Genomic DNA, 26,875 nt, shown 5'->3' with positions numbered 1-26,875 from the left:
TTAATGCACAGACTCTGGCTCCAAATGACATCAAAAGCAAACATGTATTTGGGATATTTTTACGTAATTTTTGTACAATGGGAGAACGTGTTGTCCATCTTTATATGCAGTCTGTAGTGGTACTGGAGAAACTTTTAGCGTGTCATATTATATTGAAGTGTGAATGTGCTGTGTTACAAGCAGAGGTTATTGAATTCAGGGAACTAATATTTACGAGTGTGTGGAATTTGGTGCAGATCCAAATAGAAGCAGGGATCTAGTGAATCTAAATGACCAGTCAGCTGACACGTCTCTCTCATTATTGGTTTGCCTCATCATCAATACTGTGACAAGACGACGTCAGCAGAAACAGTGACGAGCGATAAGACTCCTGGCCACTTTGCTAAATCTCAGGAATGATTCAAACGGAAGTGAACGCCTGCCGCCTGCCCACCTTTACTCATCCCTGTCAGTGTTTGATTCAAAGCAAGAGGGACAGGAACCTTTCTGAAAACCAATTACGCAACTGTGTCGCTTCCCTTCTTCTTCTTCTTCTCCTCCTCCTCCCTCTGACAAATACAACAGAAGACACACGGCATCAAATCAGGAGACGGCCACACGAAGTAACACTGACTGTAATGATACAACTGTTTATGATGCACAACATTTTAGAAAACAGGTGCTATACACTATACACATCGGTTAACATTTTAGACAAATATGTACAAACACATTGTGTAGATCTGCAGTGAAATGTTACATGTGGATATTTGTCACTGGTTTAAAAAAACAAAATGGAGCAGTTACACGTCTCCTTTTCTTTTTCTTTGTTCCCTTAAGGTCTCTAACTAACAACGCTACCGTGTGTGTACAGTAAGTGCAAGTGAGCTTGTGTGGCTGGTGTGATGCCTACAGTAAGTAACTGTGTGTTCAGTGGACATGCAGTTACTAACAAGCCCTCTCTAAGTGCCATCTCCTGGTAGAGCAGAGAGTCTTTTCCTTTTTCCTTTCCCCCCCTAACACACCAACGTTATCCCAGGTCCTTCATAGAGACAGATGGCTGGAGCCAGAAGAAACTGGATCCTCCTCCTCCTCCTCCTCCTCCTCCTCTGCGCGCAGGCTGCGAGCCGTGCCCCTGCACAGTCAAGATGGCTGAGCTAAAGTTTCAGATCTCTCCTCCGGGCTGCCCGGACGGCTGGCGTTCTGTTTGGAGACTGGCTGGCGAGGCCACTTTTAGCGTCCCGGGGCAGGCAGGCTGCAACAGACACCGGGCAGGTCTGAACCGCACGTCCGAGTTCTCAGTATCCTGTGATGTAGAGGATGAGACGAGTTTCCGCTCAAAACTAAAAGAGCAGCTTTATCCGTGCTCAGTAGCCGACTTGGTGAACACACACAGCTCTGCCAGCTCTTCAGAAGATTTCTTCGCCCTGGGTTTAAAGTGCCTGAAAGGGTTGTGCCCTATACTTAAGTTTTGCCTGTAGGTACCGATCCTAGACATCTTAAAACACTTGCAGTATACTGTGTAATTAAAGGTTAAATGGATATTAGAGCAGTTTCCCAGCCACAAATGATCTTGTACCTAATAGTAGTGGTTCATGGTTTAGACGACTGTAGAAACACATAGACCAACAGGGGGGAAAAGCACTTCTGCAAGTCATTGTAATAAAAGGCTTAATGGGGCTGTAAAACCCTGATGTTCCCTTTTTAGTTCCCAGAATGAGAACATGTTAAAATGTATAATCCTTTAAACAGTCCTTTAAATCCTCAGGTGTCCCTTCGTTGGAGTTGGATGCAGGAGAATAACACTGTCCTCTCCTGTGGATTAAATCCGCTGTGGGATGATTAGGTTCTGGCGAGCATCCTATTCTGGTTCAGTTCTTCTAGTATGTTACTATACAATGTTTTCAAGCTCCCACGTCCCTCAGTCTGTCAGCTTGTGTACGTAGTTGACAGGAAAGGTCCCGGCCCTGGATGGTTCCCCCTCTATGTGACCGACCTGATAGAATAGGAAAAAAAAACATTTATGATCTAACTGAAAATTCATAATATATAGTTCATATTTCACTGTATAAGCTCAAGCAAAATCCTCTGATTCGCAGCTAAAACTGACAGACTGAAAAAGTTGTAGTTGCACTTACCCACCAGTGGGGGTCATTGGTGGCCGTCACCACAATGACCTCATCTTTGAAGAAGGCGAGCTGCTCGGCGCTGACTGCTCGACAGTCCACTAAAGCCTTGACACGCTTGTGATTTGGCCGGCTGCCTGAGACCTGCAGGAGACATGTCACATTTATATTGACTGAGAAATCTCACAGGCCTTTTTCTGATTCTCCGGAGAGAGGAGAGTGAAGGCCGCGACATGGGGCCTGAATACGACAGCTGGAGGTTTCTGCGTGTGTGTGGCTGTTACCATAGCGTTCCTGCGGCGTCGAGGGGCACAGGTCACGGTTGGTGATGATGATGATGAGGATGATGAGGATGATGAAGGGGCTGGAGCAGGAGCCGGGGTGAGGCCCACTAAACTGCAGTACAGCTCCTCCTGGCTGCCCACGCAGCTCGGAGACGACACGCCACATTTCCCCTGGCTGCCACCTCCACTGCTGGTCCGGCGATACGACGTGGTCTTCTCTGAGCTGGAGAATGATCAAGAAATTACAACATTTAGACAAAGTGTCAGCTTGGATTGGATGCTCCAAGTGTCCCTCTTTACACCTGATAATGTCAAGTTTATAAAAGTGTGTCAAATGAAATGTATACACCAGTTGCCGTCTTACCTGACAGGCCCTATGTGGTTCTGAGAGGACGTCGACGCGACACTGCTCTGAGACCCAGAGCCGGCACCAGGTTGGCCCTCCGACGTCTGCCTCTGCCCCCTGAGCAGACCTCCAGACCTAGAGGGCCTCCCACCTTGGCCTGGGTTCTCTGTGTTGGGTGAAGCAGTGCTGTGTCTCGCCTGCATCTGGGGACTTGTCGATTGGTAAGCCGGGTTAGAGCAACGTCTCAGGATGCCGTTTCCTTCCTGTGTTGTGACCGATATCTGGGGGTCTGAGCGACCTGCGGAGGGAAATGGGGTCAAAAAGTAGAACAAAACCACACTGTGCTTTGGATCTGTTAATAAAAGCAACATTAAATAGTTCATTGAGTTATTCAATGATTCAAATGAGTTGCCAAGATCTAAAATGAAACTATGAATTTCTTATTTGAACTAATAAAGAAACAAGTTTGTTGTAAAAAAATGTAATTGAAACCATCATCCATTCAGATGATGCAAACAAGCCAAGAACTACTGGCAGTGACATTTTTGACAGCTTTCATTGTGCGATTTTATTACAGGCTACAAAAGAGTCACTAAACTGTACAACAACAGCTGTTGTGTGGCTTCATTTGGAAAATTGCTCCGACTTGGTGGCAGCGATCTACAGTGATTAACAGCTATTTCACAAAATGAGAGTATTCCAGCCCTTTGGTAGAACGCAAGCTTCATCTAAATGTTGAATTACTGTAAGACTTACATTGTTGAGACATGATTTCTTATGACTGAAAGTTACTTATCGTTCTTGATGAATAAATATGAAGTTTAAAGTCTTGACAGGAGTATTTACAGCAGCTCACCTCTCTGGATGGACTTCGCTGGCAGCGGTGGGGGCCCTGATGCTCCAGAGGGGGCACTGTTGGCAGGTGGATTTTTGTACAGGAAGTCTAGATTCTCGTAAGTCTGACAAGGCCGGCTGCCTGTACTCGTGTAGGCCAGACTCCAGCGGGAAAAGGAGGTTCCACCGCTTCCATTCGAAGCCAGCGGAGATCGATTTTTGGGCAACGGGCTCACCTGGAGGAAAGAGGAAACGAGCACAGGGTTGAATTTTGTGGTTTCTTTGGTTAATTCTAGGTGTGAGGGATTCTGAAACAGAGGCTGGGTTATAAATGTCTAGAAACTTCATGATACAGGATGTTGTGAACTGGGACACCCCAACCTGCCAACACAGCTGCAACCCAAAAACAAAATCCATTTTACTTTGGCAATAGACACTAACACATGTTAAGATGTTTAATGGTAAGTTAGGGCAAGCTGTATATTTTGTAAATGTTTCACATGACACATAAGCTAGGCTACTTTAATTGGCACAAGATGATAATAACCCTGAGATTTTAGACCCACACAGGATCATTCACGTCAGCAGCGTGGTCAGATGCTGGTTGGTGCAGGTACGAAACTAAACCGTGGCTTAAAAATCAAGGTCGGAACCAAACTGTGGTTTAAGAGAATCGTTACACCCATAGATAACTTTTTTGATCCTTCCACATGAGCAGAGTGAGGTGGAAAACCCCTGTAATGTTTTTGTTGATTCTTTGTAACGGCTTTTTGGCAGGGGGGGGGGTGTGTCCTGCCAGGTGTGTGTGTGTGTGTGTGTGTGTGTGTGTGTGTGTGTGTGTGTGTGTGTGTGTGTGTGTGTGTGTGCGCGCGTGCGTGTGTGTGTGTGTGTGTTGTTTACCCTCTCATCCAGGTCATCCTCACTGTCATACAGCTCCTGAGACTGAGTCTCCCACATGAACTCCACATGGATCTGAGAGTTGAACTTCCCACTCTGGGCCAGCTCCAACTAAAACACACACAATCACAAACACTCTGAATACTGATGCACGAATCAAGGAAAACAGAAAAGATAACAGCGTACTGGGTATTTGCCTCTTGGCTGTAGGAACGTTAAAGGAACACAAATATTTTTAACTTTTCTGTACAGGCACTCACGAGGTTCTGTGATTATTATAAAAGAATAAGGAAGAGTATAAATGACATAAAAACTATTTTGGGGAAATCAGTTGACGGAAAAATCTTTACAGAGGAGCTAGGAGCTGAGAGGGTTAAATGAAATAACTGAAATAAAATCTCCTGGCTCCAGCAACTTGAGCTCAATACGCCCGATGAGCCAAAATGAGGCACTTTCCTGGCGTAACCTTTTTTTTTATTGTTAAACAGTAGGCCTGCGAGACAAGGATGTGCACAATCAAACAGGATATTACACAAAGCAGGTCTGAGTCAGCAGGGCAGATGGCCCGGTAAGAAAATAAAACCAGTTTATGAATGATGCACAGTGGGACCAGATGAGGATAAGATTCCTCGTCCTGGGAGCGAGACCTGAGTCCTGAGCTCTGCTGCACGGGGAGTTATTTCAAGGTTGTGTCTCGAGCCGGGGAGATTGTCTTGGTTTGTTTCTGGAGTTGACTTTGTGGTCGGTTTCTTAATGTTGCAGCTCCGATTTCTCTGTTGTTTGTTCTTTGAAAATATGAATTGTAATTGAAACTAAAAGAGGACTGAGTTCTCACCAGGTCGATGCATTGTATGTGCTGCAGCCTGCGAGCGATATCGAGAGCCGTCTCTCCTGCTGAATTCACTACAGAAAAAAGAAATTGTTAAACCATTTGATAGATTGATTGATTCTTACGACAAAATTAGTAGCAAATCATGGTGCACTCACACATAGCACACAATGTTTATCTTCCTCTCTTTTTGCAATAAAAAACAATGCAGATTTGTTTATATTTGATTTGGGGTATGTAGGTGTATGAGTTTGTATATAAGTATAAATATATATATATAGCCTTATTTTCATTATTTATATTGTATTTATAATTACCTATCTTTTTTGTACATTATATACAATATAGAGCACAGCGAAACAACCTATTTAAATATATAGGAAGCTGATTAAGTACAAGATAATAATTAAACTTGTTAGTATAATTTCTCTTTATTTATTTTAAATATATAAATAAAAACAAAGACATACGACAACGCAATATAAACTGAATCATTGCACAGAGTATAGATAGTAGTATGGAAATGTTACAAAAGAAATACGTATATTTATATGAATAAATTGTGCGAGTAAAAAAGATTGTAGTTGCTGAAGTGAAATAGTTTGTGAGTGCACAGGCTTCTTTATATAAAACACAAAGAGGTTTAAGTAGACTGTATAATGTACCTGTGTGTAGAACTGCTTTTGCTTTGAGCAGTAACTTGAGAGACTCAGGCTTGTGGTGCAGGACGCTGTAATGCAGAGCCGTGTTCCCTTCTGCTGTTCTCTTCTCCAGACAGTTGCTGTAAAGTGAACATACAGTTCAGTACAGATGCTGCTGTACGTCCCCAGCTTCTAATAAAACTTAATCCTCTTTATTCTAGGGAGCTACAAATCACACTTGAATGTTCATCATTGTCTGACCTGTTCTGACAAAGGAAATCCACCAGCGACAGAGAGCTTCTCTCCTCCAGACGCACAGCGAGATGAAGGGCCGTCTCTTTGATCCCCTTCAACAGGAAGAAGAAGACAAACAAATAAGATCACGCTGTTGACCCTCAAGAGATTATCCATCTGTGCGCAGCATAGTTTTTTAGGTCAAGGTCACTATCGGTCAATTGCATCACGTTATTGACGATCAGGTCTCCTGACATGCTGGCAGAATAACAACTATTTATTAGTATTTATTTCACCCATGTGCATTTGTTTGTTGATTTTGTTTGTTCGTGACCAAGATCACACAAAAACCACCGAAAAGATTTCCACAAAACTTGGTGGAAAGGAGTCGGAATGGGTCAGAAAGGCCTTTTTTTAACATAAACACCATTTTCCCAAGGAATAATTCACTGATCTCTCATAAAACAATCAGGCACATTTTTTGTGGACTGATATTTTACGAGTGTCTACAATTTGGTGCAGCTTGATTGAATTTAAAAGGACTGTTGGGCCTTGGCAGAGGGGTCCGGTCCACTGAGAGCCGTTCTGGTTTGTGTGTTAAAAAATTTAAGGATGATTTGTCTATGTGAAGTGAAAAAGGAAGCGCATAAGAAAGACAGAGGAGTGCATGTGTAATTCAATGAGCTTGTCTCACTTGGGACATGAGCTTTGACCTAAAAGCTGAAACAATAAGTGAGCACCAACCAAAATAAACAAACACACACACACACACACACACACACACACACACACACACACACACACACACACACACACACACACACACACACACACACACACACACACACACACACACACACACACACACACACACACACACACACAGAGAGAGATGACGGTGGTGTTACGCACTTATGCTGAACAGGAAGTCTGTGACAAGAGGCTAGGATGTGATTAAAGAAGAAAACGAGGGGTTGGAGAGACGCAGCTGAAGATGAGAGGAAAAAGGGAGGAAAAGACTGAATTAGAGGCCAAAAGAAATGGAACGGCCTCGGACTACACACCCACATGAACCATGCACACAAGAGGACAATTAACACATGCTTCACATACTGTAACTATCCACACACCACCTACGTGTCATTGTTTAACACTGTGGGGATTTCTATTTTTAGTCACTTCTTCAGTGTCAGTGGCAAGTTTTGTAAAGCATCTCATAAATGTGTGTGTGTTGCTTTAAGCGAGCAGGGAGGGCGGCCTCGTCAGGAAGTTGCTGTCATTCACACTAAATCCACCACATATGTGAGAATCTTTAAGAGTTTCAATTCAGGTTCATGACGTGCACTCCCTCCCTGACAGGATACATTTTTAGCAAGAAATGCCGTGTGCTCAATAACGTGTGAATCCATGTGCGACTGTGAATGATCCCAACCTGTCCGTCAGGTGGCGTGTGCGGTTTGGCCAGGTCCGCCCCCTCGGCGTAGAGCTGAAGAAGAGAAGTGAGGTCACGGCTCTTCACGGCGTCGTGCATCCGGCCGGGGTCGGCTTCTTCCCTGCACAGGACGTACCGCCGCTCGGCGTACTTCGACACAATGTACTCCTTTCTGGCGTTCCTGGTTGTTTAATACAAGGATTGATGAAAAATAAAGTACATGCCTTGTGAAGAATCAGATTTTGGGTTTAAATGAAATCAGGGACTCACATGTCACTTATTGGCAGCGGTTTGACGGAGTCGTTTGGAAGGCCCGCCTCCATGATGTCATTGAATCTGGTGTTGCCAATACTGACGGCCAACTGGAGAGAAAACACAACGCAGCCACAAAGACGTGACAGAAAGGAATTTCAATGACAGGCAGATGGTTACATTATGTGTGTAATTAGGAAATCCTGACAACAGAGAATCCATCAGGGTTCTGTGTGTGTTTCCATGTGTGCAGTTAGTACCAGGAGCTCAGAGGTGCTCAGCAGGTCCAGAGTGAGAGACTGGATCCTGGAGTAGTGGACACCCAGCTCTCTGTGGATCCCGGAGCACTCGATACAGGTCAGGATGCCCAGATTCGTGGACAGCCATGTTGGATCTAAGATACACCGAGCAAAAAGAGCAGACCGTGAGGAACGCACAACTCTCCGAAAAACACAGCTCGAATTGTTGGTTACAGCCATTTTCAGACATGAACTTAGGAAAATATCTGGAAAATTGGGTCCATATGAGCAAGACATTGTCTGGGTGAAATGCGTTCACAACAACAGGAAAATGTCCGGTACGGCCAGACGAGAGTTGGCGTCTGCATAGATCATGCAGGAGGGAGAACATGACGTTAAAATTCCGCTGTGCAAATCACATGTTTGTATTTACAGCACATCGACACCTGCACGGGTCCTTATCGGCAAAATCTCTTAAATCTTTCCAAATTGACATCTTTGTCTGTGTCTGCTACGTGTATGACACCTCTTTTTCAACCTGCGATATTTGTATTCTTCTCGGGTTTATTTTTTTTCAGTTGGTTGGAAACTTATTGTCACTCAGATATTTTACTGGGACTCTGGCAGGAAACGTTCCAGAGAATGTCCGGAGCAAATGATTCGGACATTTGCGTTCTCGCTTACAGCCCCTCTGGAAAATGTCAGGAGTGTCCAGACTTCAGTGCATGTCTGAAAGCAGCTTATGAACATAAATTTCCACATTCAATTCTGCAAATATCTTCAACAGCAGAGAGGGGACTGACCTGGAGCTCCGCAGTCGGCACACGCCTCATTGCCAGGCATGTGTCTCAGCTCGGCGATGATGGCTCGGGACAGTTCCTGCAGCCCGCTGTCCTGGAGGTGGAGCTGGTCTCCTCCGAGCGCTGTGTTCAGGGCCTCCTCCTTACTGTTCTGCAGCACTGACACCCAGCTTCAGTACAGACACACACAGAAAAACATTGTTCACACAGAGTTCGCCGCATCAAGGAAATCTTTTCACTCTCATCTCCTGAAGATTGAAAGCATTACACAATGTTGTATGTGTTTTTTTTGTCATCATCACTCTCACTTTCTCGGCTTTCATGTGATTCAAACAATTCTTTCATATCTGAAGCTTTGGTACTTCCTCCAAACCTCTTCTATTCCGTCCCTCACACAGCACATCACATCAAAAAATCTGCCAGGAGGCCCACACACACACACACAGGGCAGGGCAGGGGACAGAAAACCTCCACACGCAACCACATCACAACACAAAATAACACACTGAGTTTGCTCGCTTGCTGTCTGTGGCTGGAAAGAGAGGTCCCACCCCGCAGCAGCTGGGCTGGGGTCTGCTGGAGGGCAGCTTTTACTTTAGTTTCTCTCCCTTTTTGTCCTTAATCTGCTCTGCTTGTTCCTTCAGCTCCGTCAGGATCAGAACGCTTTACACCACCTCACTGCACAACCTTTGTCTTTCTATTTAACTCCTACCTTTGTGCAGCTCTCTTTCAAGTGGAGTTATCTTTCCATTACGGGCCTAAGCTCACATAAAGGTGTTTGATATGCCAAAACGTACACAGCGAACTAGAAGGGCACTCTGATACCGCTGATTAACTCAGCACAGGAGTTTGCATTTCTGTTCTTTTCGACGTCTCGACAACCGAATCCCTCTGACCTCACTGTCTTACCAAATTAGCGCTTTCAGCCAGGTGTCATGTTTCCATCACTGCCGATTGGAGCCAGCGCCGAGAAAAACCCATGTCTACTCTAGAGTCATTTGACCCGGGAGTGAATGCTGATCGTATCCATTCCCATTGCTGACAAAAGCCAGATGTTAGCAGGTGTTAGTGGGGTTTTTAAACAATGGACAAGGGGCTTGGGAGCCCATATGTCAGCCAAGGTTAATGCCCTTTCTCGTCATGACAAAGCAGCGACATTAATTATCTAGACTGTGGCAGCCCACCTTAATCTAATTTGCCCTGGCACAATACCCACACTTTTTTATCCCAACACATTTGATCTCTAACTTGTTTTTTTTGCGCAGTTGTTGCATTGTATAGCTGCATGCAGCAGTTTCGTCCGTAACATTTTTACCGTCCCGGCAGACAGTCAGATGCACTCACGAGGGGTTGGCAATGCAGTTCTCTCCCTCAAGCGAGGACTTGTCTTTAACTCTTTAGTCTGTGTACCTGTCGGTCAGAATCTGCTGCGCATGAGAGCAACGTTTGTGTATGTGCAACCACCACAGAGTGAATGAATTCTATGGGAAACGCTGCAGGCAGAGTGGAACAAAATTCCTGGATCTGCCAATTTATTCAAATGTTTCTTTCCCGGCGTTTCGCGGGAATCCGATCAGTAGTTTTTGCGTAATCCTGCGCAAGTAATAGACAAAGCAAAACGAAAACATAAAGCTAACATGCAGCTACAATGCTTACATTAAACATTCCTGCTCGTCTTCTGCCTGGAAATGGTACGTCCGATTATCTGCAGAGAAGGAGAAATGAGAGGGGGGGTTTAAAATGTGGAAACCAAGTCTGCATTTCCAGAATTGGCATAAAACAAACCCCATGCACACAATCATCTGTTTCACGTCACAACTGTGTACCTTCACCATACGGCATCTCTGGCTTCTACCCCAAGCTAAATGAGTTCTGTTCTCAATTTATATCGTGGGGGAGCGAATAGAAATATGTTCACACAGCTGCACAGCAGACGACTGCAGTGATAATATGTCGAGGGTAAAGGTCAAAGCTTAGGAGTGAACCTACGAGTGACCAGGTCAAAGGTCCTCCTGTCCTCTGGGTTGGGCCGCACCTGACAGGTCAGGAGGTTCAGCTTGGCGGGAGGGCGATTGATCTGATGGCATTAAAACACACAAACACACACTTATGTCAGTGTGCGTTAAAATAAATATTGGACAGAATTCAACTGACACTTTGTTGTGTGTCCTCACCGTGCTGTGGGAAATTGTCAGGCAGCCAAATTTGACGCCGCACTTTCTCTTCTGCCACACCTTCCTGATCCTGCAGGTTTGAATGTCAACACAAAAGGCCCAATTACACTTTGTGCACATGATGCCATTCATTTTGATGTGTGGATGGGTTCAGTGCAGGTCATCAACGAGAAACCCTGGGTGTGAATAGTGATGATGGAACACACTGTGCCCGCTCAGCTTACTCCTTGTTCACAGTGTTTCAATCTTCATTATCTTGACTGAATCAGGTAAAATGGCTGAGAACCTTCCGTTTTGTGTCGGCGGCCTGAGGAAAGTTTACTCCCGTCTCACATTCGCCCTACTGAACCACATCCCCTGTCCTTATCACAGCAATCTAGCAGTGTGTGTGTGTGTGTGTGCATGACTCAAAAGTTGGATCTGCTCACTGAGCGAGTCTGCCAAGAAGTTCCACATGAGGGGCCCCTGCCTGAATCTTCATCTCACGATAATGAAGACCAGCTGGGGTCGACAAAGTTTGAGTTCCCCCTCTCTTTCTCTCTCCGAACTTCTTACCCCCAGCTCTGCAGTGGACAGTTTTAATAAGCTGTGTTTTTCACTTTAAAAATACATTTTACTGTAATTTGAACCACTAAAAACGTGGCCGGGGTTTTTCTGCGTGGAGTTTGCATGTTCTCCCCATGTCTGCATGAGTTTTCTCAAGCTACTCCGGCTTCGTCCCACAGTCCAAAGACATGCAGATTGGGGTTAGGTTAACTGGAGACTCTAAATTGGCCCATAGATGTGAATGGAGTGGTTGTTTGTAAATGTCGGCCATGTGATACCCTGGTCTACCCCATCTCTTACCCAATGTCAACTGGGATTGGCTCTAGCTCCCCCTGCAACACTCAAAGGATAAGCAGTATAGATAATGGATGGATGAACAGCTAAAATACTTTACAGGTTCTGCATAAGTTAGGTTTGTCAGTGAGCCAGGGCACATGAAATGTCCACTTTTTAATAATGTTATTATATAGATGTAAAACATTTAAACATTATTTTTTTGTTGCACAGTATTTTTCATTTCTACGACACGATGCTTGTAACCTAATCAGAGATGCAGACAGTAGCAAATGCTTTTACACACCCGTCACTCTTCTTGAGCAGAAAACCAGATTTCTCCGTCCCATACGTTTTGTTGCCCTGTGGCTGGTGGATGCTGTATCCATTGCCAGAGTTCTTCCTGTTCAGATACTCCTGCGACACAAACAGGGATTTAGGAATTAACTTCAAACGTTTAAGGAAATTTAAAACAATATGAAACTCAAGAAATCAGCTCGTATCAAACTTAGAGCACAAGTACTGTTGTAGGCATCGACACAGTAAAGCTGCTCTTAGACATTGGACACGGAAATCCGGATATTTTCCTGAAATCTCTGGAGTTTTGAGAATTCACAGCAAGTGAGTTGATGACGATTCTAGCATGCGACAGACACAAAACCGAAAAAACTAACAAATCAAAAAGAATACTAATATCTCAGGATGAGGGAGGAGCCGTCAACTTGGAAAGACGATAAGATTCAAGAGCTTTTGCTGATAATAACTGATGCTGGTGTTGATGTGCTATAAACAAAAACATGTGATTTCCGCAGTGGAATTTCAACATCATGCTCCACCCAGACACCGGCCCTCGCCTCAATCTCCTGGAGATTTTCCTGTTGTTGTGAACGTGTCTGACCCGGAAAAACTCCTGCTGCTTTGTTTATATGTGAAAGGCCAAGTCTGAAAAAAGTCTTGACCCACATTTTCCAGAGTTCATATCTGAAAACAGCTTTAGTGTGCAGATGTAGAAAAGTCAGCTCAATGTACTTAGGTTATAGGAAATGAGAATGATAGATTATGAGGAAGTTTACCTCTTTCCCCTCCACTTGGAGAAGTAATCTGAGAGAATCCCTCAACTGAGTGAGTTGTTTTACTTCCTCGTCCTGGTCCAGACGCACCTACAATACACACAATACACACACACAGAGACACACAGTCAGTTTATTTAAGTGATGTTAAATGAAATGTAATTATTTGGAAGAACAGCTGATGTTTGTTTTCCCTCAGCTCATTTACAATGTTTTGTTCGTGTGATTTGTTCCGAGAGTTGGGTGCGGAATGACAACACACGAGAGCTTTGTGCGATGGTTTGAATAATGCAGAACAGAGCTCTGTACTGGGGTGTGTGCAGTCCCAAGAAGTTGTGTTTTTTATTTCTATAAGCAGAGTGACCAGTCTTGTATCCAGCACAACTTAATTTAAATAAAATATTCAAGCATTTCCTTCCTGGGAACCAAAAGGCATGATTCAATCTGAACAGCCTTCTCGAGGTCTGGCATGTCTGAGCGGGTCCGCGCTCTGCCCCTGAAGAACCAGAAAAACCTCTAACGTTCCAGCACCACAGTTAACAGTCTGTTTCCAGTGCTCCGAAGGAAGAAGAAAAAAAAGAGGGAAGAAGGCAAACGTTGTGCAGCCTGGAAACCAGTCAGAGCGGTTGGAGAAAAAGGTGTGCAGCAGGGAAAAAATTAAAATGAGGGATGCTTTCGGTTTCATCTGTGGAAACGTGGGGGGGGTGATTTCTGGGAATCGACACCAATAACAATCTCCTGCCTGTGGGTTCAGCCGGGGGGAAATTTTCAGAGGAGAGTTTTGGCCGTTGTGAAAGAATGAAAGAGTGCTGCAGGAGGCACTAAAACACCAAGTGATTTACAGCCAGAGCTTTACTGCAAGTGTCTCCTTGGACATAGTCTTGCCTGATGTTGTCAATGAGCAATGGATGACAAATGTGTGTGGGTGGTTTTGGGGTATGATAACATCAAAATGTGTTTTTTAACCCCTATAAACACTGACTGATGCAGGTTCAGACAAACCGGCTGCAGTTTCTGTGATTACCGTGTGCACAGAGGCGGCGAGCTTCTCGATGAAGGGAGCGAGATTCTCGGCAGCTTTCAGGCCGTCCTGAAAAAAACTGAGATCAGAAGAAAAAAAAGAGCAAATGCTGAGTCATGATGGTACTGAAGTCCAAACATCCCATTTCATACCAACCAAAACATCACATGCTGAAGCTGTGTAAGCAAATCCGTTCCCACATAAAACCCTTGGTATGATTTAAATGGGTAAATGGTTAACACCAGTAATAATAGCTTGCAGAAGGAAGAGAAAAACCAAAGAACCTCCCGCTGCTATTCAAAAGCCCTGCCTGCACCCAGGGGCAGAAATCCAATCCAATTTCTTTTAAGTTCAAAGAAGAAAAACATAATCTTGTTCTTATTTCACACCTAGAAACCAAATGGACAAGACCCAAAAAAGGCGGAGCAGTGCCGGGACAGACCTGAGCTGAGCCTGGAAATATTTGACGAGGCTCTGGAGAAGATCAGGACCCTGACGCACCTTCAGCTCCTGGATCTTCAGAAGATACTAGAAGCACAGACACAGAAAGTTCAAAAACAGCTCCAGAAACAGCAGCTGTCCACGGAAAAGTCTGAATATTCAAATGTAAACATCATTCAAGGCTCATCCTAGATTTTCACCCTCCATGTCGGCATAGGCTGGGTATTCCCCCCCCCCCTACACTGTGCGTGTCAACAAAATGACTAAAAAACACTCATTAAACTTGGTGGAAATATTAGTTGAACTTGGGAGAGAGCATCTCCAGATGATTCACTTTTGGAGTTAATCTGTGAAAGATCAAGGTCGACAAAATATGGTCTGAAAAGCAAATTTTCATCAAGATCCATGAATTATTCGCTGGTAAAATTGTAAAAATGTTGAAACATGCCTCCCAATGAAAGAAAATGGTTTTTTTTGGGGGAGTAATTTTGCTTACAAACAAATATACAAACAACCAGACAGGGATGAAAAACACTTCATGACATCATCAGAAATGGCAGTATTATAGAAAAGTTAGCATTATGTGATTGGGGTGTGTACAGCGTGGGCAGGCGGTGCGTCGTCCCTCTGATGCTTTTCACATATCCTACTTTGAGTAGGTTTATATAAAGTTTGCTCCACATTGTCTCAGAGGTCACACACTATATTTCAACACTGGAGCCAATCACTGAACCTTGTAGACAGACACTGGAAAAAGACTCTTCATTTAAAACACAGGCGTACTTTAGTTTAGGCTTTATTACAGATATTATCAGACTATTCTTGGTTTTAAAGGGCATTAACATTAAACTACAGGGTTTTTAAGACTCTTTGTCTGCGTGGAGGGGAAAGAAGAACAGACAAAGAGACGCAGGGCGGTGGAGAGGCTGCAGCAAGTGGAAATTCCATTGTCCCTGCCTCTCCTCTTTGTCTCAACAGCTGGTCTCAGTCAGAGTTGGACCTTTTTTTTTTCCTCTCAGGGTTTTTCTCCTGCTACATGTGCACTAGGAGCCGGGACCACACCTCCTGTCTGTAACAGCACCGCCAGTATCTTCCACAATAACTCCCCCCAATTTGGCTTTCAGGTGTGGGCCATAAAGCTGTTTAATCTGCCTTTGAACTGCAGCCTCTAATGTTTACGACGCGGCTCTACTGCAACTCAACCAACTGAAGCTGTTGTTTGACTTTCTGCAGCATATATTCGTCCTGGAGAGACACAGGCGAGGGATCAACCCCGGCCATCCAGTTGACCATGCACGGAATATGGAATCCACGAGGCAGACCACCCGTATGTGCTAAATCTAGCCCGCCCCAGGTATGTGAAAGGTGTCTGGTGTTTTGACTGGCACGCATCCCCCCACCTCACACATTTGCAGCTGAAAGGACCTCCTCTCTCTCTCCATGTCCTCCCCGCCGTCTGATCCCTCCGTCCTGATCAGCCCCAGCTGCCGGGTCTTCTCCTTGCGCTCCTTCTCCAGCTTCCCTCTGGTAGTGTGAGGGAAAGGAAGAAAGAATGTTATCCCTGTATCATTTATAACCACAGTGTGTGTGCCAGCTTTTACCTGACAGTCTAATCAATTCTCTCTCTGTAATGATTAACTATTGGAACATTTCATGTTGCTTCTTTTTCCGTCACAAACTGAGCGACCTTCACTTTCCCCGTGAGCCATTTTCAGACATGATCTGCTTAAAATGTCTGGATATTTTCCCTTTCGTATATGAAGAACGCAGCAGGAGATTGTCCGGGTCGGATATGTTCACAACAACAGGAAAATGTCCACAACAGGAAAATAGAGCATACAGGAGGATGGATGTGATGTATAAATAGCGCTGTAGAAATTCAGGGGTTTTTGTTTGCAGCACGTTGACAGCTTTTCAATCTCGTTGTGTTTTCTAGTTGACATCGTCGTCGGCTTCTTCCACATGTATGACACCTATTTTTCACCTGTGTTCCAGAACATATCTGGAGCAACTGACCAGTTGTGTTCTCACATACATCCCCTCTGGTAGATTTCCAGACTTCAAGTGCATTTCTAAAAGCAGCTCGAGTGAGAGAGATATCGGGAAATTGGATGAAAGCGGAGATGTGGAATCTCTCAACAACATTATAAAACAATTTAAACCACCATAGTAATGTAATGGAGAATGACCGTGGGGGAATGAAGTGTTTATCACATTTACCTCTGCTGCTGCATTAACCTCTATAACCCACCATGAGAAAGAACTAGAAATGCAAACGTGTGACATGATTCTCCTCAGGCAATAACGTCTACGTCGGGCTTCAGTTTCTCTTCTCTCTTGAAAGCGAAGAGGCTTGAAGATGAAGAGCGAGACTGTAATCAAACACTGGACGCAGCCAAGTAGTAAGAGTAAAGGTAATTACATTTTTATGTCGTAGTCCTTCCAGCTCTTCTCCATCTGTTTCTTGAGCTCCTGCAGAAGAGAAGAAGAAGAGTGCTGTCACTGTTTATGTATATGACACTAAATGATCAATTAAATACTCTGAAACATCATACAGGCCGGTTTTGATGCCCCCCCCCCCATAAATTATGCCCCAGGCACACACAGAATCGGTGCAATATTTGAAGGTGTGGGTTTACTGGTGATAATCCGAGGGGTAGATCGAGACAGTTGATCCACAGACACACGATTACTCACATGAAGCTAACTAGTTTGCAATCTGACCTAACAGGATTTCAGTATCGCGGTGACGTCCTTCACGGTCACAGTGAATCTATTCTTCAGCTGTGGAATCAGCTGTTTGAAAACCCAGGGCACTGACGGCAGCTTACAGAAGCATTCGCCTGTTATTACTCACGCGTCTGTCGGCTGCATTGGCAAATCGGAAAAAAGGTCGAGCGCTGCCTGGGACAGACTGGTTCAGTGTGGGGAGTGTAGCTCTGTCTTACGCGTTAATCTGCATAAACAGCCTTATCTTATCCACTGTAACATCTTAGTAGACTCAGCGTCTGCAGCACAGACAGTCAGACGGTATTATCTGCTCCAAGAGGAAATCCATATTATCCAATATTTGATTAATTTTGCACCGTAAAGCCAACACGCATAAACACAGATATCCGTCTTCCTCAGCTGCAAATCACTTCATCTTGAGCACATGACCTCACAGGGCTCTGTTTGTTGGCTCCTACCACATCAACAAGTGCCTGGTTAAAAAATGTATCTGTGACTTATTACATCTGAACTGTTTAAAAAGATTTCGATTCCCCAAAGGGTTTGAAAATAACTTGATATAATACAACTTTGTGTAATTAACGCGCACAGCAATAACTCGGTCTGTCGTGCACTAGTGACGCTTCATGGCGCTTATTAAACAATTCTCTCACACTAACAGTAAAATATTGAGTTCTCTTTAGAAACAAGCACAACTAGAGGCTGTTCAAATTCAAAAATTAAAGCTGAACTGTATAATGTTACAGATTTGGACAATATTCTGAAAATAATTCAGTAAACTTTAGGGTTAAGCTTCCATTGAATCAGGAATCATCTCTCTGTGTTAGAACAAGGAAATAAAAGGAAATCATCATGGCGTGTATGCATCAGCTCAGCCGGCACAAGTTTAATTTATTATTAAATTCGAAAGAACATCTCAGACTCACTATTCTGCTGTCGCGGAGCTCGGACTTCAGAACGTTTTCCAAAGGAAAAGCCATGATGTTGTTGAGGTTTTGTACCTGAAAAACACAAGAGCAGAGGAAATGAGTAAAGAAAGTCAAAAATACACAACAGACGGATCATATATCCTTCAATATGAGCAAACACACTTAGGTTATCTCCCTACAGACTAACATTTCTGGGAATTAATGAAACACAGAGATTTGGTCATTTTGAACTGGTGACTCATCAAAAGCAAACAAACTAGAATGGCCCTCAGTAGAGTGCATATCTCCAACATGGTGAAGTTGAGTTTAATTTGATGTTTGTAGATTTAAGATTAAACTTGCTTCCATCAGGTTTCCAGTGAAAATGAGTCACAAAACAAACAGCACAAGCTCAACAGGTTGCATGTTACAGCAGAGCATCATTTAAACTATACAATTCCCCCATGAATATGCAGCAGGGCTACATTTATATGTCAGCTCCTGTCCACGTGTCTCCCGCCGACCACTCTTCAAGTCTGGGGGTAAATGTTCCTCCTGCTCTTTCATGGCTCCTGGTGGACTACAGCCATTCTCTTGACAAAATACTGTCCTAACTCTTCCCTGAGCTGAACGCCTCCATGGGATGACCTCGATGTATTGACACAAGAGGCCTGCAGATTGTTTTGGTTGGCATCCAGGAGCTGAGGTAACTAATAGGTAATACATGGCATTCTGACAGAGGGAAATACCAACTCCCAGAGTCAACACATGCATCAGCGTGTGATGGATGGATCGATGCACGCGCGCCTGTGTGCAGGCAGGCAGGGGGACGTGCAATGATCCCTCACACGAGGCATTAAGGGACGCGCTGAGGTTGACTTTGTAGTATATCACCCTCTTGTTAGTTTTTTGGACCCACTTACTTTTAACATCTGTAAGGCCCAGTCTCCCCTGTGAGGCTTTGATTGACACGTGGGAGGGACTCTGTCAGACAGGGTGTGTGTGTGTGTGTGTGTGTGCGCTCACACATGGAGGTCTGGGATGAATTATCATCGTCATAGAAACTATCAGTGGGAGGGTTCCGGACTGCCCCGTATTTTACAGTCTTGAGCGTTAAGAAGCCTGCAGCTGGTGAAAACTCCCTTTCTCCCATGCATTCAGTCTCACTCTCTCTCACACACTCACACACACACACACACACACACACACACACACACACACACACACACACACACACACACACACACACACACACACACACACACACACACACACACACACACACACACACACACACACACACACACACACACACACACACCAAACATACTGTACATCCAAAGTCTCAGTTTTGGGGTTCTGCCATCTATTGCTGCTTAACATTAAAATAATTTACAAATTTGGCTGATTTACTTTATTTTATCTGTTTACGTTTTCAGCTTACGCCATCATTTTTGGATTTGGACGCATGTGAGAGCAGCTTCTCTTTCCTCTTTTCATTTTCCACCTCTCTTTCCTCGCTCCTCAAAAGGTTTTGCTTGAACCCTCTGGTAAAGACAGCTTGTTTGAAGAAACATCCCCCTTTTCCATTCTTCCACCCTCTCTCTCCCCGTCCTCCTTCCTCACCAGGTTTTTGAAGAGGGCGGTGACCTCTCTGGTGAACACAGCCAGGTTGAGGAAACCTGTGGAGACCTCGTTGTTGTCCTGGGTCAGGTGGCTGTTCCCCAGGTTCTCCAGCACCTCGGTGTACTGCTCTTTGTTTTCCACGTGGGCTGAAAAACAACACGCATGCACACACATAATGAGTACAGACGCGGAAAAGCTAAAGTGACATGTGCAGAAAGTCTGAAGAAGGGAGAGTTTTTTGAACAAGACAAACATGTGGGACAAATTAGTCCTGGTTTCCACCCATCCTGGAACAGGAGACAGACACACATATAGAGAGAGAGCCATGCTTTTCTTCGGATTATAGGTCAGTGTCTAATGTTATAGGTCACTTTCCCAAGTGTCATGACCTCAGTCTGTGGAAAAAGGCTGATGGAAAGGAATCTGAAGTCTGGCCGGCACCGCTCCAGTTTACATTGTGCTCGACGAGCTTTTACCCTAAAGCTATTTGGACGTGAGGCTTAGACGACGACTTCAAATAAACACAAGGCACAATTCAAGCCACTGAGGTCGTCATATTCAATCAACAAAGATGGCCACCTGACGAACAGTTATAAACAAATGTGTGTCGCCGCAGTCGTCCAGAAATACCTTATCTGGCGCAGGGGAAAAGGAAATCCTTCACTGGTGGTTTCACACTAACAATTTAACAAAGAAGTAAAGGAACAAATGGAATCAGTGCCCATAGCAGACTAAACACACAAAAGCAGAAAAAGGCAGAAGAGTTCATGCTCCAGTTTTCCAGAAAAATATAAAACAGACTGAGCGTAGAGGGACAGACACAGTTTTACTAAGTGGCTGTAAAGCAAAAATGGAACATTTTAACTGAAGGCCAAACTATTTATTTAAGCAAAGAATGAGACACTGCAGGACGGAGGAGGCTGAATCAAGGGGAGCAGGGAATCTGAGCTGTTGAGGCTGCGTGGTCTTTAATGAGACTTCCTTGAAAAGGTTTACATGCTCTAATGTTAAGAAAACACATCAGCTTCCTCATCCTGTCCATTGCTGCTGCAGCTCTTCTTTTCAGCCTCTGTCTGAAACGCTTGGTTTTAATTGGTCCGGATAAAGCCCAGTCTGCTCTGATTGGCCAGCTGGCCCCACTCTATTGTGGTTGGTCAACCGCTTTCAGCTCGGGAAGGAAATGTCGGCATCGGCTCTTGTGACGAGATGTTTCAGGATCTTCTTTGCGGGAGAGGAGCTTCCTCTACCACCGACTTTGTTTGATTTCCAGACTTTTTGCATTTGCGAAAAATATACAACACGCCAGAGGAAAGTAGATCTGTGAAGCGTCACATGTCTAACAAACAACACACGTGCATCCATCAAACCATAAACAGCTTAGTCACAGAGGAGCGAGGAGGATGAGTTTACCGCTGACCTTTACCAGACACCAGCAGAGCAACTCAACTCTTTGACTCCTCTGCCAGAACACACAGGGACTCACAGGCCTCAGCATCTTGGCAGAGAAAAACGGTGCTCAGCGGTTTATGGGAACAGAGAACTGAAGAAGAGAACATCTCGCCATATGTGTGTGTGTGTGTGTGTGTGTGTGTGTGTGTGTGTGTGTGTGTGTGTGTGTGTGTGTGTGTGTGTGTGTGTGTGTGTAAGCGCGACACAGCGAGGGGCCGTTAGCGCAGCATGGGGGACTGTGTCTTTATATGTATGCTGAGTCAGACCGTCAATCAGTGCTTACCATCAGGCCTGATTAAGAGGTTCAACAACCGCAGCGAACACATATGATTCTACTTAGATGCAAAGGAAGAAATAGCGAAAAAGCAGAATAATCATGGAGCAGGTCTCTGCGCTGCTGACGGGATCTGGTTGCCTAATCCTGGGCAGCTGCCGCTCTGACTCACTTTTACTAAAAACCATGAGTCGAAATGGGAAGCAGACTTGAAAGCGAGCTCAGAAAAACAACTTCAGGATATGTTGCGCAGTTTCTCGCTTTCTCCCGCGCATTTTTGAGGTGAACACTCACATCCTATGCGCGTCCAATCCTGAGAGTTCGTGACACATACTCACAAAGCAAGAACTTAGCGACCCCGTGGATCTGTCGGGTCACTGTGAGCTGAGCGGCTTGTTGTTGCCGAAACCGCACATACCATTTACCTTAACACAGATACACACCACAAATGCATACACTCTGCATAGATGTAAACACAATCACTCATCATCCTACAAACCCATTCCCATAACAAGGGGCCTCCCTCATAAACAACACTGCCCGCACGAGCCCGATGATGTCATCTGGACCAGGCTTGTACAGTGAATTATACGGAGGCTCCACTTTGCACTGAACTCCTCATCCTATCGTCATAGAAACTGACCTTTATCTGAAAAACTCATTGCTGAGCTAAGGAGACATACTTCGACATGAAAAAGAATTGCGCAATGAATGCACATCTTCGTCGGCGTCTTCATCATGTACGGCACCTCTTTTTCATCTTGTGATATTTGCAATCTCTCAGTTTTGTGTCCATCACGTGTTAGAAACGTCATCAGAAAGTTCCCTGGCCGGCACCGCTCAGACATGTTCCGGACATTTTACTAGGGGGCTGACAGGAAACGTTCCGAATAATGCCTGCAGCACCTGACTTGGATATTTGCTTAGTCACACGCAACCCCTCAGGAAAATTTCAGGGAAATGTCAGGAGTTCAAAAACAGCTACTGAGCTTTGCATGTCAAAGGATTTATCACCACGACATTTTAAACCACGTCCACTGACGAAGAGCTGGCAGACAGGTTTTTTTTCAAACTAGCCGTGTACTGTCGTCATTTGACACTTACAGAGTCCAGATGCGTGTATAGCTTTGATCATCTTCTTCATCTTCTGCAGAGTCGTGTGGTCCATCTCCAGAGACTGCAACAAAACAATGAGACAGAGAGATGTGTGAAATAAAATCTAAAAATAAATCAAGAAAAAATTGACAATGTCTACATCCTAGGTTTGTGGAAAATAGATAAAATCCTGTTGATATTGACATGTAGCGTAAATGTTCTAAGGTTTTTGTGATGTTTTAGCTGGTGACCCAAATAACTGAGTTAGAGCAAGACACATTGATGCAAAAATCCTGTAAATCCAATACTACCATACTAAAGTATATAGTATTGACTGATTTCCCCAAACAGCCTAATTTGACACATTGATTTAAAGGGAATAACTTTGTCAGTTGCAGTTTCATCATCTTATCATCCATCTCTACTCCCATCGTCTCTCCCCATCGTGTAGGTTAAGGGTTGCAACCTTTCATGAAAGAAAGCACTCGGCCGTGCTCTCTTGCTGCTTGAGGTTTGACAGTCACTATTTTCGTGTGATAAATTATGCTTGCTTTTCTCACGCTGTGTGAGTGAGACGAAGAGGTGAGTCACCGCTTGCCCACAAAACAATCATCAATCTTACACCGTCACGGAATGATGTCACCGCGCTAACTTCACCTGTCTGAACACTGACACATCAAAACCAGACCAGGCTTCTTCTGCAGGAAATTAAGTCTTTCCACGACACATGATACAGACAAGACGCACATCGTCAACCGGCGCCATTGTATTTGGACGATCAACCTTTTCCACACCAACAAGGTTTGAACTACATCCTATTTATTCTCCCTACACAGGCCGGTTGTTTCGTGAAGTTAAGACACGCGGTACTCCACCTACATGCCACCAGAAATAGCTTTAATGAGCCAGTGATCTAGACTTAACAGACACTCCGCCTTGTTGGGATGTTTACAGTCCTCAGTCCTTCCTGGTCCAGTCCACTCCCCAAGTGTTAGTACACTAATTAAAGAGGCGCTGTGGGTGTTGTGTAATGTGGCTTTTCAGACAGTGAATAGGAAAGTGATTTAGTGGAGGCTGGAGATGGGAGTCGCTGCTGCTGCTGTAGTTTCCTCAGCTTGGTAAATTAGATAATCAGTGGAAACAAGCTGCTGCAGGTCAATGAAAACAGGTTGTGTTTATCCAATTTTGTGAAATACATCAGGGCACATCAACAATTCATCCATCAGTCGGAATTATAGACTGTACATAAAGAGGGACAATGTGTCTCCACTTCCTCCCACTATCCAGATCCGAACGCCATCACAAAGACCTCCTCCTTCGTGGGCCGTGTGGGCCCCTGAACTGGGACACAGCTCAAGTCTGCACTTTACTGATCGGGGGACGGAACCGGCTGTGTCCATGTGCGGCCGATACGCCCACCCGACCAATCACAAGTCCGTCTCAGCTGGCAATTAAAACATGAGGACTTGAACAAACATCTGTGTGATATACCGAAAATGACAGAGACCTTCTTTCAGAAAAACATTTGATGTGTATTTTGACTTTTTAAGTTTGATCCATGTCACATCCAATAATAATAATATGGAGGTGGCAGGATTTATGACCTATACTGCCGCCAGCCACCAGGTGACAATTGAGATGCTTTGGCTTCACTTTTGGGGAGCTGTGATGTCGGCCATCTTTATATTTAGCCAAACTATCTAAGAACCACACACACACATCCCTTCACTCAGTGGCTCCGCCCATTGAGTGAAGTGATACTGAGAACCTACTGTGTCTTTACATCACGTTATTGTGACTGAAAACAGGGCAGCATACACCTGTTGTCTGTGTGTGTGCGTCAGCAGGCAGCAGAGCATGATATTTCACGCCTAACTGATACCTGATACTTATTTACCGCATTAACAAGACATGATGACAGACTCAGCTGCAGGACAAGCAACAATATTCAATTTCATCATGTTCACTTGAACTAGGAGAAAACGTTAGCTCTGTTCTGAAGAAAAACCCTGAGGCTTCCAGCTGTAGGAATTTAAACCGTTCCTCATCCCCCCCGTCTTTCCTCGTTTATCTTCATCTATAATCAGGAGTAATAAGTAACAATCAGCTGAGTGTGTGTGCGGCTAAATGGTGTCTGTGTCTCCCTGGCTGCTGCCATAACCCACACACATGCCCACACATTACACTGGCCATTAATCAAGCCTATCCCCGCTGAGCTGCCTAAACATTATAACCATAGATCTATCTATAAAGGGGCTATTGCATCTGTGTGTGCGTCCGCCTGTCTGTCTGTACATGTGTAAGATTCCAGCATGACCCTCCCCAAGGCAGCTATTCAAGCTATTTTTTCCAGTGTGTCATAGCCATAAAAAAGGGACATTAGGCCAAGATAAATACATCAGACAGCTGTCTGTGAGTAAATCCTGAAATCTGCTGTCTCCATCTCTGATCACTTGTCACAGATTCAAGCCAGGAAAGTTTTAATAAGAACCTTTCATCTTTCATAGGCTCCATATATTTGAAGGTTCTGCAGTCAAAAACCCCTTGCATAGGAAACTGTATCACTTTCCCATATGACATAAAAAAAATGTCTCAGTATAAAAATAAAAATAAGCCACAGTTTGTTGATTCAAACTAATGTGAGCTCTGTCTGAGAGCAGGAAAACTCCACCTTGGGTCACACTACATCAGTGAGCTATGATGTTTTTGTCACAAGTCGACGTGCAAGGAAGGAAAACCCTGTGTGCACACTTGGATTATTTGTTTTATGGCAGAGTTCATGTGCAGCCTCCCTCCGTTTCCTCATATGCGAGCTTAGAGGGAGCAGATTTCAAACAAACACTAGCAAACGTGCGCGCACACACACACATATATGGAGAGACCTCAAACAAGCTTTGAGCCAAAGTACAATTTCAAACAAAGCAGTCACAAGCTGGCCTTCACAGACAGGCCCTGCAAGCATGGTCAAACATGTGTGTGTACATACTCACAAAAACAATATCTTACTCCGTCAAAAGATGTTGGCTGTGTTATGTGTGTTCTGTGTGTGTCCCATCTTGAGTCTGACTCCCATCAGACCTAAACCTTCTGTTTGCAACCTTACCTTGAGTAACCTTTACTTCTCTGCTGAACCAAGCCTGAATGCATGGAATGACTGCAAATGAAGCTCTCGCCACAAACAGAACACACATACACACCCATTGTGTGTGTGTTGTTGTTCTGACAAGGAGAGCAAAAGCCATGAAAGGGTTTCTATGTCCCAGATTTTATTTGAAATGGTCTAAACACACTGTTCAGAACCACATGACACCATATTTCAACCCTACAGACATGCATTACTATGCAAAATGTCTTCAAACTTAAAATAAATAATAATATGGCATTTATCGTGATAATTATCGATATCGACTGATATTAAATTTCTATCTAAATGTAATTTTTGGCCATATTGTCCAGCCCTGACCAGTATGTGCACTTGTCCCACTGTAAATAGTCTAGCAGCAGTATGTGCATATTATTATTATAAGGTTTTTGCAGGAGCAGTGGGTCATTGTACCATTGCATGTGTACATATAGTTGGACAAAGAAGAAGGTTCCTCTGCAGTGTTCTAAGAGAAGCCTGCTCCACAGGTGAGGCAGTGAGAAGCACAATAAATAGCGCAGCTGTACAGGTAAACAACAGAAAAGGCGCACGACCCTGCACCACCCCCCCTCACCTCCTCCACGGTGGACACGGTGCTGCGACAGTCGCTCATCTTCGACTGGAAGCTCGAGGTCCCCGGTGAAGACAGATCCTCGTTCGTCAGAACCACAAAGTCGGAAATGCTGATCCGCTCCGGCATGTTTTCTGGGCGAAGACGGATCCAGAGAATCCCTGGCGAGAAAAGTGAGGCAAAGTTTTACGCGCGCCAGTAAATCCCCATTTGAAGAAGCAGGGACAGTTTAATCCTCCATTGCGCACAGAGCGGGGAGTGAAGGGAGGCTGAGGTCCGGTCCTCTCGGTGTGGGTCGTCTGAAAAGTGGGTTTGAGGGGGAAAGTTTCCTAAAGAACAGACCTGAGTTGTGAGAGAGCTCAGCCAATCTGAGAGCGTGGAGGTGAATCAGCGCGCTATTGTGCGCCCAGTGAGGGAGGGAGCAAACTCCAGCATCACGTGGGAATGTTGGTGCTCTGTGTGTGTGTGTGTGTGTGTGCGTGTGTGTGCGTGTGCGTGTGTGCTCATTTTTGTTTCCTCTTTGGGTTAATAGTGATCAGGTTCAGTTTGGGGTTAGTTATGAATTGGTCAAGGTTTAGGTTAGGGACACAGTTTAGTTTAGGCTGTCCTCAATGAATGGAAGTCAATGCAAAGTCCTAATAATGATGGCTGCACAAACCTGT

At 44.6% G+C, this 26,875-nt stretch overlaps 1 protein-coding gene across 2 annotated transcripts; it reads right to left on the bottom strand.

Annotated features, from left to right (window-relative positions):
• Positions 1 to 603: 603 nt before the first annotated feature.
• asap3 (ArfGAP with SH3 domain, ankyrin repeat and PH domain 3) lies at positions 604 to 26,614 on the bottom strand. Of its 2 annotated transcripts, none has more exons than XM_035167909.2 (26): positions 26,217 to 26,614; positions 22,510 to 22,582; positions 19,683 to 19,828; positions 18,075 to 18,149; positions 16,841 to 16,890; positions 15,819 to 15,942; positions 14,420 to 14,505; positions 13,981 to 14,056; positions 12,960 to 13,046; positions 12,194 to 12,303; positions 11,068 to 11,137; positions 10,883 to 10,970; positions 10,550 to 10,598; positions 8,897 to 9,063; positions 8,115 to 8,248; positions 7,873 to 7,964; positions 7,603 to 7,783; positions 6,198 to 6,283; positions 5,961 to 6,076; positions 5,302 to 5,369; positions 4,470 to 4,577; positions 3,592 to 3,805; positions 2,754 to 3,033; positions 2,390 to 2,612; positions 2,122 to 2,249; positions 604 to 1,975 (listed from the first exon to the last, which is right to left on the bottom strand). In XM_035167909.2, the coding sequence occupies exons 1-26, from the start codon at positions 26,340 to 26,342 to the stop codon at positions 1,963 to 1,965; spliced, it is 2,970 nt and encodes a 989-aa protein (XP_035023800.1). In that variant the 5' UTR covers positions 26,343 to 26,614; the 3' UTR covers positions 604 to 1,962. The 2 variants fall into 2 exon arrangements, with proteins under 2 accessions (XP_035023800.1, XP_035023798.1); XM_035167907.2 differs by having other exon boundaries at positions 2,118 to 2,249; positions 26,217 to 26,613.
• Between the last annotated feature and the right edge of the window lie 261 nt (positions 26,615 to 26,875).

The sequence above is a fragment of the Hippoglossus stenolepis genome, chromosome 10 (genome assembly GCF_022539355.2).
Source record: "Hippoglossus stenolepis isolate QCI-W04-F060 chromosome 10, HSTE1.2, whole genome shotgun sequence".
NCBI classification, from domain to species: Eukaryota; Metazoa; Chordata; class Actinopteri; order Pleuronectiformes; family Pleuronectidae; genus Hippoglossus; species Hippoglossus stenolepis.
The sequence above is the reverse complement of the archived record's forward strand: the minus strand, read 5'-3'. Positions and strand labels throughout refer to the sequence as shown.